The following is an 18,923-nucleotide window of genomic DNA, read 5'->3' as shown; positions in this document are numbered from 1 at the left end:
TTTCATGTTGATGACCCTTGGACTGCACCTTTAGGAAACCAATATACTCATTACTCGCCACAGTTTATAAAACAATCAAGCTTTCACTCTGAATTTGGGTTATTTGAGTCCAAGGTTCTCTGGTCATCATATGGACAAAGTTGCTGTCTGAATGAATGAATAAGTAACAAAAAAGTGCTAATTTACCAAGTAACTTCATTCTTCTGTAAGCTAGAAAGAACTGAAAACATTCACAGGAGGTCCCCATAATGTGATATGAAGTCAGATTTCTGTCCCCATCATGTTTACACACATCTCATCTGAATGTCCCTTCACAGTATGGTTGTTAGAAAAACTTCCTTGTTACCTGGCAACCACATTGTGTCCGGGGCTACTCCTGTGTGGTTCCCATGGCAATAACATTCTGGGGGAACTCAAGCACCCTTCAGCCTTGATTAAGTTTTAACTCTTCCCTGTGACACAAGAGGACACATAAGCTACACTGTACTACATTTTTCTCCTGGTGACCTAAAAGTTCACACTGAGGCAGGTCAAACAAAGTCAGCATCAACTGGGAGCAGTGGGTAACAAGCTGAACAAAAGACTTCAAAGAATCACAGCAAAAAATGGTGACTGACATTTTGATTGTTTCTGTATTTGCAGACTGATTATATCCATATTACACACACTTTATCATAAATTAAAACTGTGAGAATGCTACAGTAACTTATCTTGACTGATCTTAACTTATTTATATTAAACGTAAAGTCACTGATGCTGGTTAAATGTTTCCAAAGTGGGTGAAATATTGAAATGATCTTTCCAGTGCAGGCAGACTCGGAGCTGACAGGGCGTCACCCTACACATCAGGGGTAAGGTGAGAATATGCAAGTCATCTATGGAGCTCCATTGCCTTTAGGAGATGTTAACGCTGAAGACTGTTGGCAGGAATGTTCGCTCCGAGGCTGTAAATATTTGGGCTTGTTTACTGAGTCATTTACAGCAGATTTGTTCCCCCACTGAAGCAAACTCAATGCTTTTAGTCTATCTCGTCCACAGAAGCAGCTTTAGGAAGTGTGTTCCATTTCATGTGTTGAGATTCTTTGTAAAGGCCTACAGTGCTCCCATCACATCATCTTTGATTTCTCGTTGTTCCAACCATATTAAAGCAATAAAAGCTTTGTTATGTAACTTGACGCACATGTTTGTGTTTTCCACGTGTAACAGCTGCATGGCTGTCTGTCCTCAAGATATTTCCACTGTTGATGGCAGCTGCAGGGACACTTATGAATCATGTTCGGTATGTCTCTGGAGATTTCAGGCATTCAGAAACGTCTCCTTTCTGGTATCATTTAAAATTACCACAATAGTCAACTCACATACTGGTGCTTGTTGGTTTCTGAGCCCCCATCTTTTTTGGCACAGACACTTTTACCTCACAGGAAGATTGTGTGTGAAATAATTTCATGAAACTAAAGTCAGAATTTATTTGCTTTATTTGTTCCCCGTTGGACTCTTGTTTTCAGGGTAAAGGTTTGTTCAGGGTCCTGATTAAGGTAACATTTTTCATAATTGTCATCAGAATAAAAGCCACTGTGTTTGTGTCTCAGCTGCTCCCCAAACGATAAGATTAATACATTTACACCCTGTTTTGTACAAGTTTTCCTCAACATCACTTTATTTAAAAAAAAATAAATAAAAAAAAAATTTGCAGGCTTATTAAAAAACATGCTTGAGATCAATTTTCATTTCTCATGGAACTGGACATTAGACAAAGGATGTCTTGGTGATAAGCAGATATCTGCAGCTTCTTGGAACTATGAATCATGTTGCAACCCTTAAATTACTTGATGAAGTCGACAGATGCTCCTTTTCTCTGCAAAAAAACAATCTCCTGGTAAAAAATATGTTTTAATGTCATTAAATGAGAGTAAAAGACAGCAAACTGTTCGGGATGCCTTCCCATCTTAGCAGCAGGCTCCCTCCTACACTTTCCCCAGACTGGTTGAAGATATGAGGAGACACTCTTTGCTTCTCTCTTGACAGATTTCATCGCAGTCAGTTTGCATTCCTTAGTTCATGTTTTTGCTAACTGTGCTTCCCTTTTTTCTTCTTGTAGCTCCTGCAGCCAAACTTAAATGACATCATGCTGAAGGGAAGTCAAGCTGGATACGTACCCATGAGGCCCTGCAGGAGAACCAGGGACCAATGGCAGGAGTATCTACTCAAGCGGAGGACGAGGTATTTATCAGAGAGGAAAATCTTGCCTCTGAAAAAGTTGTTGCTGGCACACATGAAGCTCTTTGTCAAGTGAAGCTAAAACACAGGGACTGAAATGTGGAAAATATCTGTCCTGTTTTGACTAGAAAATGAGGGGCGATGGAGGCCTGACAGATAGGATGAGAGAGCTTTGATGAAAACAGAAGGAGTGAGGAAGCAATAAATAAACCTATGGAAAAAGGCTACATAAAACACCGAGGCACAGGCTGGAAAGGAGAAAGAAGACATTCTTTGTGTCCCGCTCTTTAAAGAGCAGTTGTCTGAATAGGCTACAGTGTCTGAGGTGACCAGCCAGGGTTGGGTCAAGCCCTGAAGGATTGTTACAGGTTTATTCCGCTGTTTCAAAGCTCATATGGCTTGTTTGATTCTCAAGCCAATTATCAGATTATAGAGTCCAGAGAAAACCCTGTGATCCTGTTAATAAATCCCCAAATTGCTTAGAGAAACTGTTTTGGGCCCCTAACAGCAGGTCAGTTCACACATTTCTTGATCCACTGGCCCCCCCACGTTGATATGGAAATGACCACATCTTGGTTTCAAGACCTGATATCTTCTATCCTTTCTTATTTGCACATGCAGGCACACACATAAAACATACTGCTGCTACAATATTGAGTCATTACAGGTTTTAACTTGTGCTCAGTGCCACTCCACCACTTCCATGGAAATTTAAGGTGTGCCTGCTCACATGTACCCTTTCTGAACTCACTCATCTGGAATCCAGCTACCAGAAATTAGATTTATCCGAAAACTCCACTCAAACACAGAGTAATTATGAGGAAAGTCAAACACTTTTGACTTTCCTAATTTGTTTTCTTCTCACCCCCTTCATCACCTGGCGACAGACTAATAATGGGCTTCCTGTAGAAGTGACCAGATGTCAATGAACATGGCAGACGTTTCTCCAGAGGAGGAAAAAAAGGAGGTCCCTTGTTTTTTTAAATGAATCACATTGGAAAGTGTGAGTAGCAGACTAAGAAGGTGATCAACAGTGTTGAATTCGTGGTGATTGGAAGCAGAAAAGGAAGGTCAAAGCCTGCGAAGTCGAGGATGTAAACATGAAGATGAGAGACAATGTAATTGATTTATAAAAGCCTACATATTATGTCTTTTTACAATTTGACACAATATCCTGAAGTCCTAATGACATGTGTGTGACATTTTGGTCAAAATGCTACAGAAACTGTACATTTCACTGCAGAGGTACATTTCATTTGGAGAATTTTCTAGAATATCACAACATTATATTTTGTAATCTGGTTACCATAAAATATTTATAGAACAATATTAACTCATTTTCTCTTCAGTAAATTAAGACTGCTGTCAAGAATGAGCTTTTAACAGCAAGATGTGTAAATAAGAGTTTTGACTTTCTCGCATCATGAAACAGCAAAGTTGGGTGAAATAAAGAAGAAGATGGTTATTTGTATTGCAACCTTTGAATATGATGTTGAAATCCACTGCAGCTATGGAAACTTGCTTAATGACACGTTTTCATACAAAGGTAGCCTCCAACAAAGTCCCAAGGTTGTGTTTTTGTTGTTTTGTTTGTATTAACTCTGAACACTGTAAAGAGGCTTTTACATAGCACGTGGTGGGTTCTGTGCTTCGAAACCCATTTCTGTCTACGTTCAGAGAGACACAAACAGGTAGCACAAGAATCTGTGGTCTGCATGGACATCATTTGGATGGCAAAGTTTAAAGAGATCACATAAAACTGAGCATAGGACCATTTCACAACATATTGATGCATCCAGTTTAGGGAATCTGATGGATCTCCTCATTCTTTAGCTCAGTCCCACAAGGGCCGTGGTCCTGCAGATTTTCAATGTATCCCTCCTTCGACACACCTGACTCAAGTTAAATGGATCCAACAGCCAATGGAGTTCTGCATAATTAATCATTAATTCGAGTAAGGTGTGTTGGAGCAGGGATACATTGAAAATCTCCATGGGCTTGAACGTCCGAGCTTAACGGCCCTGTTGGACTCCCTTTGTTACCAGACAAGGAACTGAAAGATAACTTGATCTGTCCTGCATCCTGCAAGCCTGCAGCTGGACTAAGTAGTTTCTTGCTTTCTTTTTGGTCACGTTGAACATGATTTGTGCATACACAAATCATGTCCAAGTGGGACATGATATGTGTATGCACAAATCATGTTCATCTTGGACATGATTTGGGCATACACACCATTCTCCCATGCTCTGTTTCATAACCTAGTGGTAGGCATATCATTTATCACATAACTGTAATACTATGCACGCACCAAAGGACAAAAAGAGACACTTTGTCTCCTTCAAATGTTATCTTATGATTTTTTTTTATGCAAAAGAGTTTTTTTTAAAACACCATATGAAAACACTATTGAAACTCAACACTGCTTTCTGGACTATTGATTCTGCTGTTAATGGAAAAACTTCTTGGTCTTATTTAAAAGGAATGTCATCCACACGCTGGCTACATACGCTCCATCTCTTTTAACTTTGGCCAGTTATCTGTAAATAACAGATCCAAGAAAATAATGTAGTATCTCAAAGAAGTTATACTGTTGCACAGTAGTTCCCACATCTTGGCAATATCTTGGCTATATACTCTATCTTGAAAGGAAATAGGCTACTGCATACTTATGGGTGCATAAAGGAACAAAGTCCAGTATTTGAACCTCAGCTTGGGCGTTTCTGGATGGAGTTAACGTGTTGCCCCTTCCCCTCGCAGAGGTTTTATCTGGGTGCTTCAGTTATTCTTCAATGTCCAAAGACATGTGTGTCAGGTTACAAGCCTGTTGCTGTGTTAGCTTTCTTGTGGACTGGCGGCCTGATTGCAGCAGACAGACTTTGCAAACATGATTTTGAAAAAACAAGCTGAATACATCTACAGAGAAAGAATGGAAGAATTTTCTGCTTGTGATCTCATTTCACAGGTTATCACTTTAACCAGTTTTTTTTTATTCCTCTTTGAAAAATTCATTTAAAGTTTGAAGATGATTAAAGAAATGAAAGTATAAAGCATATCATTTAACCTTTATGTGAATGTGATTTAGCTATTATAATGTTAATCCAACCATCTTATTTAAACTTCTCCTATTTTTCATCTTCTTGTAAGACTTTGTTCTGTTGGAGGTTTTTCCCTCCTGTTAAAACTGTAGTTTTTTTGTTTCCACTGTCACCCACTGCCCTATGTATTTTCAGGATTGGTGATTGTATTGAAACAAATTGAATATGTCTGTAAAGTTTCTTGAGATCAGTGTGAATTGGTTGTGAACAAATAAGGTCTACATCAGCACCATATCAATGTATTGAATGTATTGAATGTATAGGACCAAGGATTTAAAAAGGACCAAGGATTTAAAAAAGGATTTAAAAAATATATCTCAAGTTTTTCACAAATATACTTGTCGTGACTGCAAGTATGTAACACCACATTATGTGGACAAGTTAAAATAACATGCCAGTACCATAAAAGCCAATACGCTTTTTCACCATCTTCTAAGTTGCCATGGTAACAGCACATCCAACTTCATAATCAAGATGGAGATTTTGCATGTACATAATCTACACAACATAATAATCTGACAGCTTTGTTTTTTCCTGGTAATGTACAGATCAAACCCTGATTTTCCTCAGTTAATGATCCAGATTGACTGACTTACTTAGCCAAACTTAAACCCAGAACAAGGATAAATATTTGTCCCACATAAGAAACAAATCCCTGTCTTCTCAGTCAAAGTCCTTTGTTTGACTTTGATGGCCTCTTTTTTTTTTCCACAGGAGTAATTATTTCTTTTAACTGTCAAATGTGCTACAAGTGGCTCTTTTTGAGAGTGACCAAGAATAACACCTATGCATGCATTTGTCAAAAAACTACTAATCAACCATACTTACTACTGACAGGAGACAGGTGGGATACATTTTAGTTTATGCAGGATAACAAGTTGAGAATAATGTACTGGAAAGTTTTTATTATTTTTAAGAAGTTTTTTTTTTTACATTTTGCCATAACATGGGCTTTGTAGTGGACAGACATCAGTATTATCATTGTTATACCATAACAGTGACGTTTAGAACAACACAAAATTTAGAGAAAAAAAACTCTCATGTAAGTTGTCATCTTTTTTGTTTTACTAATTCTACCTTTGCGTTATTGAACAATATGTTTTTGTTGTTTTCTTGTTTTTCTTTAGTTCAAGAATAATTCAAATTTTTACATATCTGAGAGTTGAACTAATAAGTGAATGTCTTTATCTGGGTAATTTACAGGACTGTCAGATGATATACTGCAGTGATTCTACAACATGTGTTGTCACTTTATCATTTATGCTTCTTTTTGCTTTTATTTGTAACCTAACTATGTACTATACAAGTAAAACTTCATTCAACGACCTTAAAACTTAGTTCAGCTGATTTTCCCTGCCTAAAACTGCATACTTTCCAAGCCCACACATTGAGGCATCAGCCTCCTTATCTCAGCTCCTGCAATGTAGCAAATATTTGTAAAAATGTTTAAATATTCTTATCACATGTGTATCTTCTATCCTGTCTCATCAGAGTGCAACATTTTGTCAGAAACACTGAAAAGGAGAGTAATTTACAAACAAACAGAAGACAGGTCACTTAATGCCAAACTTACATAGACAAAGGAAATCTCTTGTGCTCTCTGTACCAGAGACAGCTAGTGATACCATCATGCTGACAGAGTTCATGTTTACACCTCTCTAGCCTTTTGCCTTCTACATTCCTTACCATCCACAATGATTTCCCTCTTTCCCTTAGAGGGAATATACCGTACACTTAATCTGTCAGCACCAGGCTATTCACTGAGGTTTTTATTACAGAGCAGAGGAACAGGTATTGTAGGTGTTCCCTTTTTTGGTGAGAGTGGCCACATTGTGCCGATAGCCTGACTTGTGTTCTTGTTGGGAGATTCCACGACATTCCTGAAAGCACTGTCGCTGTGACTGGGAGCTCTGTTTTCAGCACCAGTGAAGCTTCAACAAACCGTATAAAAGCGCCAGTGCGCTGTCCTAAATTCCACAGGTTGATGGATCTAAAAGACCTCTTGGAAATCAAGGTCAAAGGATGAGGTGAAAACAGCAGCCAGCATGCCCCAACAATCCTCTGCCTTCAGGATATGATCTCTGAATGTTCTGGAGTTGATCTTCAGCATTCATGATAAATGGAGTGCAGCCTTGCCAAAACTAAGATTTTTCTTGCTTGGGTGTAGATGTTGGCAGAAACAGTAGATCCAAAAGTTCTGTTACATGGATGCATGTAATCTTTTACTTAGCGTTTAAGAAATGGTCATGGTGATTCCCTGAATTAATAGTTTCTTTTTGTTGTAGTTAAAACAATCTAACTGAAAATGTGTGTAATGCTTTATAACACACATCAGTGTGTAAAGTTTGTTGTGAGAGCTCTCATTGAATAAAATTTTATAACACCACCTGTGATGGACTGGCGATCTGTCGAGGGTGTACCCTGCCTCTCGCCCAGTGATGACTGGGACAGGCTTTAGCTTCCCCTGCGAATCCTTAATCAGACTAAGTGGTTCAGAAAATGAATGAATCAATGAAATTATACAAAACCAGATCAGAAAATAAAACAAATATCAAGATTACTATTGTAAACATGATTAGTTATTTTACAACTCATTAAAAGATTCTCAAGTAAAAATTAAATGTGTAGTTTTTTAATTGTGTCTCCCTGAAGATATTACTTTGGATTACAACCGTGTGGAGTTTGATTGATCAGACTGATGAATCTTTGTAATCTGACTGGAAACGTATGAGTAACAGTCCTGCTTTGATCAGAACCTAAAGCCCAAAGTCGAGCCGTAGCTGCACTTTGTCTTTCATGAACAATTTACAATTTTCATTTAAAAAGAGCTGTAAGTACTATCAGTTAAAAAACATTTTAAATATCACAGACATAATCTTTTTGTTTTGATTATGGAGACATATTCTAAGTATTAAATTATTATATGTCTATGTTGTTTTGACTTCTAGTGCTTTACTGTTATGGTATTCTTCGTTGTACTGCTTCTGCTTTAGTTACAAGACTAATGGAGAACCATCTGGCAAATATCATGATAATAAAATGCTAAAGAAAGAAATAAACAATACTCTTTCTAAACTTTTACAACTAAAACTAGCAGACCTTAATTAGAAAGTTAAACACTTAAAATGTTATAGTTATAGTACACTGAATGATGAACAAGTGAATAATATGTCTGCATAATGTGTTAGCAGTGACATTGTGAGAAGTCATCATCGTGATGTTAGTACTTAGTTCAGGGAATTCATTAAAGGTGGTTTCGCTTGGCGAATTCTTTGCTTATTTATCCAAAACCATAATTACCATAACCAATTTTATATATAACTAAGAATAAAAAAAATAATTTCAACATTATTTTTTGCATGTTATGAACATTAAAATCACGTAACACTACAGTGGCGCATTAAATCAAGTTTTTGTTTTGTTTTGTTTTTTCCATACAACTTGCCTCAGTATGTGAGCAGGTCAGACGGGGAGGGACGGGCGCTAGGACCGCGGGGAGGAGCGCTGCATGGAGAGAAAACGCTTCTTTTCTGAACAGAGGTTTTATTTGTGGCTCTGTGTCTGACCTGAACAGGTTACTGTGGACGTCCGGACATTATCTCCGCACCTGGCACCTCATGCATAAACGCTAGAAAATTTCAAGCAAGATTTCCCATCCGGACAGTAAGCACATAGCTAAGAAAGGATAGAGAAACTACCTGTCACCAGAGATAATGAGGGAAACTTGGAGAAATTATCCTGAAGGACCCGTCTGATGGAAAGAAACCCCCGACAGCGATGTAAACACGGGCTAACAGATCTGTTCTGAGAAGGTATAGTAAATACAGTTTTTTAGTTGAGATTTCCGATTAATATTTGGCCCCCTTTTTTTTTTTTTACTCCTCTGGCATCCCTTCAATGATCTACTTGTCCTGTAATCACAGGTCATTGCATGAATGCCTGAATAAAGTAGTTATTATACACGATTTCTTTCTTTCTCACTTTCTTTCTCATTTATAGGCTAAAACTTACTAATTTTGCCCCAGTTTTTTACTCCAAAAGTATTTCAGAATAGACAAGATCAATTTTGTATTTTGCATGGAGAATCTCATGGTTTTTTGTTTTTTTTAATCAAAATATTATTTTCCTGTTTATATAGCAATAACTGATTTTTGAGTTTTTCCTCATGATTTATCAGTGTGATAGTTTTTGTTCACTTTTTAAACTTATACCAAATCCCTTTTTCTACACAGTGATTCATAGTGTAACTTCTTTGCAGCATATATTACATTTAAAATCTTTCAAAATGTCAGCTTTACAAAAATCTTATATTTCCATCTGTTCCCCACCCAGTTGGCTGCTGCAGCAGTCATGTACCTAACACAGAAACAGAGGAAAAAGTGTACTTTTACATGGGCTTTTTGTTGTAACAGCCTCCTTTGCAGTGTTAGATGGGATACCTCATAGGTGTATGGACAGGCCCCACCCTGTCTTTTGTAAGTAATAATGCTTTCATGCACTGCCTCGACTTGTTGCTTTTCACTTTCTACACACCTGCTCTAGTTGTGCCATGAGCACCTGGGGATCCACAGTTTTTAAAGGGGATCAAGTATCTCCTCATCCCTGCTAATCTGCCCTGAAAGCTCCATGCATGTTGTAATGTAGTTAATATCTGTTGGATTACACTTCATTTTGTCTGAACTTGGCAAAAGTTTGTGTCCAGCGTGGCCAATATTTGAAGAGAGAGTTGTTACTGTTACACATTTATCATCCTTGGATGCCACACAGCTTTGTTGTGTCACTTTGTTTCTTCATTAATGAAACCTTCAGCTGAAATTTGTTCATGTCTTTTTGTGCCTACAGACATTAAAATGCTTGTTTGATTCCATCAGGCTGAAATCCAAATTTCCTGTTAATCTATAACATAGGAACAAGAGGCACATTGTTGCCTTGCCACACCAGATGAAATTCAGGCCTGCATTGCAACACTAGTTTGTAAACTGATCCCACTTGCACAAGCGCTGGGATTTACAATCAACTATCAGCCGTGAAAGAGTCCATCCGACATCACAGTTGATGTGTTTGTGAACGTACTTGTTTTGATGTTTTACACAGATGTTTGCTTGACAAATGTTGGTAATAATTTTTCTCATGCATGTTGCTGTTTTCTGTATTTTCAGTGTTTTCCATGATGATGCCACGTGAGATTTCTCTCCTAGCTCACCTCCTCATGCTCCTCCAGCAGCTCCTGCCCCTCACCTTGTCTTTCCTCCACCCTCCACCCATCCATGTTCCCTCACTGCTTCCTCATGTACCGACGCCTCTTGCCCGTTCCCACTTCAGCGCTCAGGCTCAGCTGGACCTCTCCACTCACTGTAACTCAAGTTGTTTCCACAGAGCAGAGCAGGAGACGGCGAGGGAGGAGCTGACTGAGAAATTGGCCTTCGAAACGTTGTACGCAGATGGTTCCCGCACTCTTACCACGGTAGAAGTGGAGGGCGATGATGACTTTGAAAGAGATAAACATCACTTGGCTTACCCGCCACCCTGGAGGCGTGGAGGTGTGAAGTCAAAGCACAAACGTGTGAGGAGGCAGATTTATGGAGCGGATGGGCGTTTTAATATCAGAGGTGATAACTTCCTGCTGGATTACCCTTTCTCCACAGCAGTGCGGATCTCCACTGGCTGCACTGGTGTTCTTGTGTCTCAGCAACACGTCCTTACAGCTGCTCACTGTGTACATGATGGAAAAGACTACGTCAATGGGGCGCGAAAGCTCAGGGTGGGCTTCCTGATTCCTCCATCCATAAACAGCACCAAAACTGTCTTGAATTCAGCCAAGAAGCCTTTAGTCCGCTGGGTCCGAGTGAAACGCACCCGTGTGCCAAAGGGCTGGATCCAGGGCCCACAGGATGTCAGCATGGACTTTGATTATGCACTGCTGGAGCTGCGTTGGCCTCACCGCCGTCCATTCATGCGTCTCTCAGTGGCTCCTTCCTCAGATGATCTGGCAGGGAACCGAATCCACTTCTCTGGTTTTGATAGTGATAGGCCAGGGGAGCTGGTGTACAGATTCTGTCCAGTGGAAGAAGAGTCAAGTGACCTCATATACCAGCACTGTGATGCCCGCCCTGGGGCCAGTGGCTCTGGAGTGTATGGAAGAGTGTGGGACAACAGTTTGGAGCGTTGGGAAAGGAAGGTTATTGGAATTTTCTCTGGACACCAGTGGCTGGAAATTGATGGAGAGAACAGGGACTACAATGTAGCTGTTCGCATCACTCCTCTGAAGTTCGCCCAGATCTGCTACTGGGTCCATGGAAACCGACTAGACTGTGTTCAAGACTAAAAGGGTTTTAAAAATATGGCCTAAAAAAATAGAAGAAAGCACAAAGTGACTTTAGAAACTACAGGGTGAAATGTCATTTACTTCTAAAGAAAGAAGAGTGGACCTAGTTTCCTCACTCTACAGCAGATCAACTTCTGGATTCTTTTTCCCCACACAGGACTCATTTGCCCTCTGTATTTAATTAGCTGTTTATAACCTCTCTGCCTATTAAATGAAACTGCTTGTGAGATCAACATCACAGCATTTTGACCCACACAAGATTAATAACATTACTGTTTCCATGGTTATAGAATGGCTACTTTTTTTTTTAACAAGCAGGAAAAGTTTCCGTTGTGTGAGTAAAGCATTCTCCTGTCGTGGATTACCATAATTTGATTACATATTCTTACATTTCTTACATTTTCTTTTGAAATGCCATGGTGTTTCCACAACTTTTAAGCAAAATATCTACTTTGCTCTTTAAATTTCCATTAAAACAGGGAACTGATGGTAACATTTCAGCAGATGGTATACTTCACACAGGGGATTGGACACAGAATGTTAACTTTAGTTTTCGCAGAAATGACATTTTAATAAAGAGATTTTATATGGGTGTGTGAAGTCATTTTTCAGCAGTGTTAGGGTTCCCTCGTGTGGCCAAAACAATTATTGCAGCTACTAATCACATTACACCAGGGTTCCACATTCTGATAGTTTAGTGCCTTTTTTTTTTTTTATTAGAGATAAGGAGACGATACAAAAACATCCACCATTCAATTTTCAATCTACAGTAAACTCTGACCACTGCTCTTTCATATACACATCACCTCCCAGACCATTGGAATGACCCAAGGCTTTTCAATCATATGGAAATTCTGGATTTAGGTACAAGGAATGTTTTCTGGTTACTACATGAAATCAGACCCAGAGCTGTAAATTAAATTTGTCAAGTTTTAGAGATTGCATGTCCAAACAACAACAGAAACAATCCACAACCAATGGAATGACAAAAGAAAAGAAAAAAAAGTTGCATCCCCACCCTGAAGAGGTTTTGATATACTTTGTGCAATAAGTGTGAATTAGTTCATACTACATCTAGTCTCAACTACACACACACACACTTACAAAAACCTAACTAGAAGTTTGGCAAAAAAAAAAAAAAAAAAAAAAAAGTTGGAACATTTGTCAGGATTCAGTGTTTGGGAAACTAAAATGTTGCCTGTTTCTTTCTCTGCAATCATTCAAGTGGAACCTGGAAAGAACAAAACTATTTCCTTAGAAATGAAGGTGTGCATTTAAATTTGATCATCGTCATCCTTTACCAGTTGCATCTTAATTTATTTTCCTTTGAATGTTTATTCATAATCTTTATGTTGTATGAAGTGGAATGAGTTTTCCTTTTCAGCTTTTTTTTTTTTTTCCCCTTCATTTTAAAATTATCATTTGACCCGGAGCCCACCCACAATATCCCTCCCCAAGAGTCCCACAAATGGTATTGATTCTGCTTTTGCCCTTCTCCATGCCAAACTGGAATGAACAGCTAAACCCAACAGATGTGTCTGAATGGCCTCAACTGAAGCCGGAGAGAGGAGGGGACAACTATTTATATAGGGGATCCTTCCAGGCTGGTAACTGATGAGCCACCAAGCTTTTCTGCCAAGGTGTGCCGATCTTTGAGATCTTCCAAACCGTTCACCTGCCACTCGTGCTTGATACCTGACAGGAAACAGAGCAATAATACATTAGTAAGTTTTCAAACAAATACATTGAACCACTGATTAACCCATCATTGATTAAGCTTATCTGGTGAATTTTAGAAGAAGAAAAACAATGTTCGATTTCAATGTTGGAATCGAAGTACTTTTTATGCTAAATAACCATTGTAAAGCCACAGTGCCCCTCTCTCATTCACCCATCAAATGCCAGCTCATCAGAATCAGTCGATTAACGCGTTGCTATGGTGATGCCTATAATGAATATTATAGTGACTTAACTTGCTGAACTAAATGTGCATATATACACAAAAAAGCACACCAGCTGCACACTGAGCAGGGAAACAATACAATTCACATATTGTCAAACTTCTTGCATCACATATTTGCTTCAGATTTTTGGTACCCAACAACACAAAGTGATAAATGCGTGCTAAATACTCCAGACTTTTTGTGGTGAGGAGAAAGACAGAAAAACCATCCGCGTACTCCATCTTTGCATACTCGTACAAATAAATAAATAAATAAAGTAAATACACAACCAAAAAAGAAAATTGCTTCCTGGAGAGCCAGAGCAATGAGTTTAAACACTGAAATGTGGAAACTAAAGGGAACTACAGTAATCAGCTTGTCTGGGTATGGTACAAGAATATTTGCTTAGTCATTTGACAATACAGGTTCAAGTTTGGGTATGCTGCAGGTGTGTTTTGATATGTTTATGAGAAACATGTGTGAAACAAACATGATTAAATACCTTCAAATTTCCTCTTGATAGCATCTTTTGAGCTGGCATAGATCATCTTGCTCTTCAAAGGAGCACTATCAGGAGCCCTGTGAAAAGAGTGGGGCAATATTTAAGCATAATGCCATCTCACTGTCAAAGTTTGTTTATGTAATAATTCTCACCAGAAAATAAAGACCAGGTCCTCCTTCTTTGTTTCTTTGGTCTCATAAGTAGCATCATACAGAGCATAGCGGCAATCATCTGGGGGCAGCATCTTGACAAAGTGCTGGTATGGGTCCTGAACAGTGACTCCCAAGTCACCCTGCAGGATCTCTTTGCCTTCATCCAGAACAATGTTCTTGAGGTCCTTGCTCAGGCAGAACAGAATTGCCTTCTTCCTCCTCTTCTTTTCATCTTCATTTGCTTGGGCTTTGCGCACCTTCATGTCATTGAAGACTGCGATAACTTCATCTGTGACTTTCACACCGGAGGCCTGTGGAGACAGTAAAGTGTTAATACATTCATTCATTTTCTGTACTGCTTAGTTTAAGTCAGGGTGACAGGGAAGCTCAATCTAGCAGACAAGAGGCAGGTTACACCCTGAACAGGTCGCTTTCCCATCACAGGACCAACACAGCCGAGACAAAACTATTCCCAATCTCACTCAATCCTAAAGAGAATTTGGAGATCAATTAGCCTACACGCACTAGGTCCTGAGTGCCTTTCTTAGGACAAAATCACTTTCCAGATGATAGAAAATCTTCATTTTATCAATAAATGTTATACTGTGATCTGAACCAGTTACATGTATACATCTGTATCAGTCACAACTAATTCAGAGATTACAATAAAAAAAAAAATTTAAAAAAAAGTAATTTCATCATTTAGCAATTTCACAAATAGACAATCATTCACAGCTAATTTGAAGTTTAGACCATCTTAAACCTAAATAAATGCAAGTATTTTTCCTATTTCTTGATCTGATACATTTCTTTAGATTTTAAACCTACGTCAATATCTATACATAGCAAAAAACAAAGGGCTTTGGGAAGTTGTGGTGGTAATGTTTGTTTTATTTACACACACACACACACAAAAAAAAGCTGTCATAGTTATTTCTAGCTCATTTGACAACAGAAGTAAACTAAGTACAGACATTGTGGAGCGAAAAGAGCCATGAGGGTGGCATGTGACTGTCACACAGCAGGAATGTTCCTTATGAGAAATGAACATGAGCATGTTTGTTCATAATGCTGGCGTACCTACTGGGACAAACAACCTAAAACTATCTAGTACAAATTAAATCAACATTGTTGATTCAGCCCATAGAGCCATTTATTATGTACAAGGTCAGGCTGGGAGGATAACTTCTAAGAGAAAATATAGCGTGTTCCACCTGTCCAAATTCCATTTGCAATATAAATGCTGCTAAATGAGTTTACCCAACAGGTGTGTCTCCACCATAAGACAATGACTGGGTCAGTAGTTGTAAAGATTATGCTAATAGTTGTGAAGGAACAGCTCTGCCATAAAGATGTGTATCAGGGTGTGGTCAGGAGTTAAGCATTTCAATGAAGGGTTTAGTCAAAAACAATGGGGCCTCTGTTTAAATACAACTGAATCACATCGTAAGTCACTGCTGCTCCATAAACTCACTGAACAAGTCTTCTGACTCTGTTTAAAGTTGCACCATCACAAGATTATGCATCTCAGGACAAGAATTCTGCCATCGACAAGCAACTTGGCAATGCAAAGGAAATAATGGGGCAGAAAAGGCTAGAAATGAGCCCAACTGCAAAGCAGCATGGACCTATGTTTCAGTAAAGGATTTGCATGACAAAATCTGAATTTTATCATTGACAAACATTCCTAATGCTGTAATAATACAGTTTAGAGACCCCCCCCCCAAAAAAAATTCTGGAATTGACAAATTTATAAACTCTGTACAACATACTCAAACATAATTACATATAACCCACTGCATAGCCATTTTGTGACATAGCACACAGTGACGTGCATGCTTTTATAACAATTTGAATGTTTTCCATTTTCTTCTCCATTCCAGTTTCCTTCGGCCTAGTTTGCCTCATTGTTAATAGTCTTCATATTTGTTTTAACAGCCAATATCACCATGGTGATCATCACTACGCTCCATCTAAATGACTGTTCAATAAAACCAAAACAATCTCAAAGTCTGTCATTTCTTTACTCATTAGGTAAAACTGGTATAACAACCTTCTCAATATTAACACAGATCATTTCACCTGAAAGTGGAGGCATGCGACTTGGATTTAAACTATTTTAAAGAACGTGTGTGTAGCAGCCACACTGATGTCAGCTTTTGAACTGCGCAAACTCAGCAATGAGTAGCTGTAAAGCTGCCCTACACTAAAGACTGTGATAAAGTACCATTTTAAATATAAATCACAATATTTGTGACGCAGTAAACCCTTTTTTTAAATAAAATTTAAAAAAAAGAAAAAAGAAAAAGCCAAATGTATTTTTGTTAGTCTAATGTTTGAGGGCTATGGACTGTGTGTACATGAAGGGAAACATTTGGTAATCGTTTCCCTTTGGTGATATAATGTAATCTAATAATGTGACAATGAAGCAGCGCGTGTTAATGGCTGCACAAATCTGATGCGCATCAACTATTAAATGTAAATAAATGGAACCAGTAGAGCCAAAATCACCAAACAAATGTTACATAACGATGATGATTTTGTTAAATATTCAGTTCTAACTTCTGGATAAAATAGGAAAACTACATGTGTCAAACAGCAGCACATTATACAACGGGCATCAGACAAAATGGTCTTTGCACCAAATTCAGGGTGGGGCCATGAATGCAGCATACGCACATGTGTGCGCTTGCTTTCTATATAAAGGCAAGACTGGAAATAAGGGTTTATTGACAAATCCGTATTGTCGTATAATTCTACATAATGTGCGCTTACTATAAACTGAGGAAATAAATGACCTGATCTGAAAACCATGATCAGGCCATTTCTAATACACTGTTGACGGACGAGGAAGTCGTGAACAGACAAAGAACCAGGAAATCTCGGCTAGCGCCGGCCATAATGGACGTCATTCTCCGCTTTTGCAAGCAGAGCTAGCTCAGCTAAAACTGATAGCAAGATAACGCAGAGGCGCTGCTGAACTGTCAGCGGTGGTGCTTTATTCAGCAGAGGTGAAATAATGGAAACATGATGCAGTGAAAACGCCTGAGTAGCGTCATGGCAACAGTGTAGACGTGAACTTCGACAAGGCCCCGTGATGAAACGGCTTCATGTCGGCTAAGCGCAGCAAGATGAACGAAATGGCGCCAGCTGTTTTAAATAGTTCATGTTTTTATCCGCTCTGTTTTCAATCTCCTCATTGTGTCTTTATATAGATTTCTGCTCAATATAACTTTAGTAAAGGTCTAATTTGCTGTGTTCCGTTTCTGTATTTGTAGCTTTTCAGTAGTTGTTCATTATTTAGCGCTCGCGCTAGCTGCGATTCCTGCGGCACACAACCGGCATGCTATGCGTGATGCTAAAACCGACGCAAAAATCAGCTAAATACACAGTTTAACCTGGAAGCTCACATAATGTTGAGAAGGAATCTGTATTATTCAGCCAAACCTGAGAAAGAATATAAAAGGAAAAAGGTGTAAAACTATGTCAAACATACCATTGCAGGAGCTGATAGAGTCTGAGTCTGGTTGAAACCGAAAGGATGATGTGATACGAGACTGACACAACGAATACACGGCGGGCTCGCGCTTAAGAGCACATCCCTGTCAGAGCAAAGTGCACGAGGAGGTGCGATTGGTTGGTTCACCACGGCAGTCCGCGACCCAGTTTTTCCCCCCCTTTTCTGGTATGCATTTGTTTATCAAGAGGGGGGAGGGCATGTATTAGTTTGATAAAAAATTTACCACTGCCACTGGAGTGAAACGTTTCATAGTAGTTCCTTCAATTCAATGATATTTTCATTTTATTTTCTGTTCAGTTTCTCTCCAGTAATGATTTTGATTCCCCGGGATGTGACGGCAATCTCTTGTACACAAATCAAACCCACCCAAAGACAACATGGCGTTGAGCATCACGGGAATAAGTGTTTTATACTAGTATTTAAACACATCTACATATAATAGCTGATGTACGATGAATTCATAACCTGTTTGCTCGTGCTCATTCAAATTTAGAATAGAATAACCACAATTTGCACGATTGTGATGCAAGTCCTCTATCTGCAGAGATATACTGAAGTTTAATAATATTGATCGCATCATTCTTTATTAGAAACCATGGATATAATGGTTTGGCAAGACGTCTCAGAATTCTTCCAAAGATGGTAATAAGTGGTGCGACAAGCAAAGCGGCTCCACTGTTGTTGTGACGGAAACTGAGTTGTCATCGGATCAGTTTTTTGGTAGGAGGAAATTCGCCGCCATCTCGCCTCACTTTTGTCAGTCTTGTCTCCTCCCCTTCAAGCCGTTTTTGTTGAACTCACTTCCAAATATGGAAGCGAACAGTGATCGGCGGCGGGCGGTGCACGCGCCTCGCTCTCTAAAAGCGCGAGGAGGGTCGGGCCCGAGCGCTGATCGCCATATAAGGAAACAAGGGACACCAGTTTCGATGTAGTTTTTTTTTTTTTTTTTTTTTTTTAAACAGCATCCTGCTCGCGAGAGAAACGGACACCGAGAGATGACGGCGGTAGGATGAGAAGCAGATATCCAGGGGGGAGGAAGGGAGGAGCGGAAGATGTTGGACAAGAATGACAGGGCATTGTAGCAGAAAACATTGGAAACTGACCCACATTTATAATGAAAGATAAAATGCACATATTTTCTAACTTTCAATGGTTTTACAATATTTCCC

The 18,923-nt window shown here is 39.0% G+C and overlaps 2 protein-coding genes across 2 annotated transcripts; one reads left to right on the top strand and one right to left on the bottom strand.

Moving 5' to 3' along the window:
- Window positions 1–8,883: 8,883 nt before the first annotated feature.
- On the top strand, window positions 8,884–12,128 carry prss23 (serine protease 23). Its single transcript, XM_079250587.1, has 2 exons — window positions 8,884–9,124; window positions 10,472–12,128. Exon 2 carries the CDS (start codon window positions 10,480–10,482, stop codon window positions 11,635–11,637), a length of 1,158 nt encoding a protein of 385 aa, XP_079106713.1. The 5' UTR covers window positions 8,884–9,124; window positions 10,472–10,479; the 3' UTR covers window positions 11,638–12,128.
- Window positions 12,129–12,314: 186 nt separating this feature from the next.
- Window positions 12,315–17,824, bottom strand: cfl1 (cofilin 1). Its single transcript, XM_079250588.1, has 4 exons — window positions 17,731–17,824; window positions 14,235–14,545; window positions 14,083–14,159; window positions 12,315–13,332 (listed from the first exon to the last, which is right to left on the bottom strand). Exons 1-4 carry the CDS (start codon window positions 17,731–17,733, stop codon window positions 13,220–13,222), a joined length of 504 nt encoding a protein of 167 aa, XP_079106714.1. The 5' UTR covers window positions 17,734–17,824; the 3' UTR covers window positions 12,315–13,219.
- Between the last annotated feature and the right edge of the window lie 1,099 nt (window positions 17,825–18,923).

This window comes from Telmatherina bonti, assembly GCF_933228915.1.
Source record: "Telmatherina bonti genome assembly, chromosome: 12".
Taxonomy (NCBI): Eukaryota; Metazoa; Chordata; class Actinopteri; order Atheriniformes; family Telmatherinidae; genus Telmatherina; species Telmatherina bonti.
The sequence above is the reverse complement of the archived record's forward strand: the minus strand, read 5'-3'. Positions and strand labels throughout refer to the sequence as shown.

Coding starts and splice junctions, on each gene's coding strand:
- prss23 (XM_079250587.1), top strand. CDS start 10,480: ATGATGATGCCACGTGAGATTTCTCTCCTAGCTCACCTCCTCATGCTC.
- cfl1 (XM_079250588.1), bottom strand. Junction 14,160..14,234: donor GACCTGGTCTTTATTTTCTG/GTGAGAATTATT, acceptor CTCTTTTCACAG/GGCTCCTGATAGTGCTCCTT. Junction 13,333..14,082: donor TATCAAGAGGAAATTTGAAG/GTATTTAATCAT, acceptor GTTTCCTGTCAG/GTATCAAGCACGAGTGGCAG.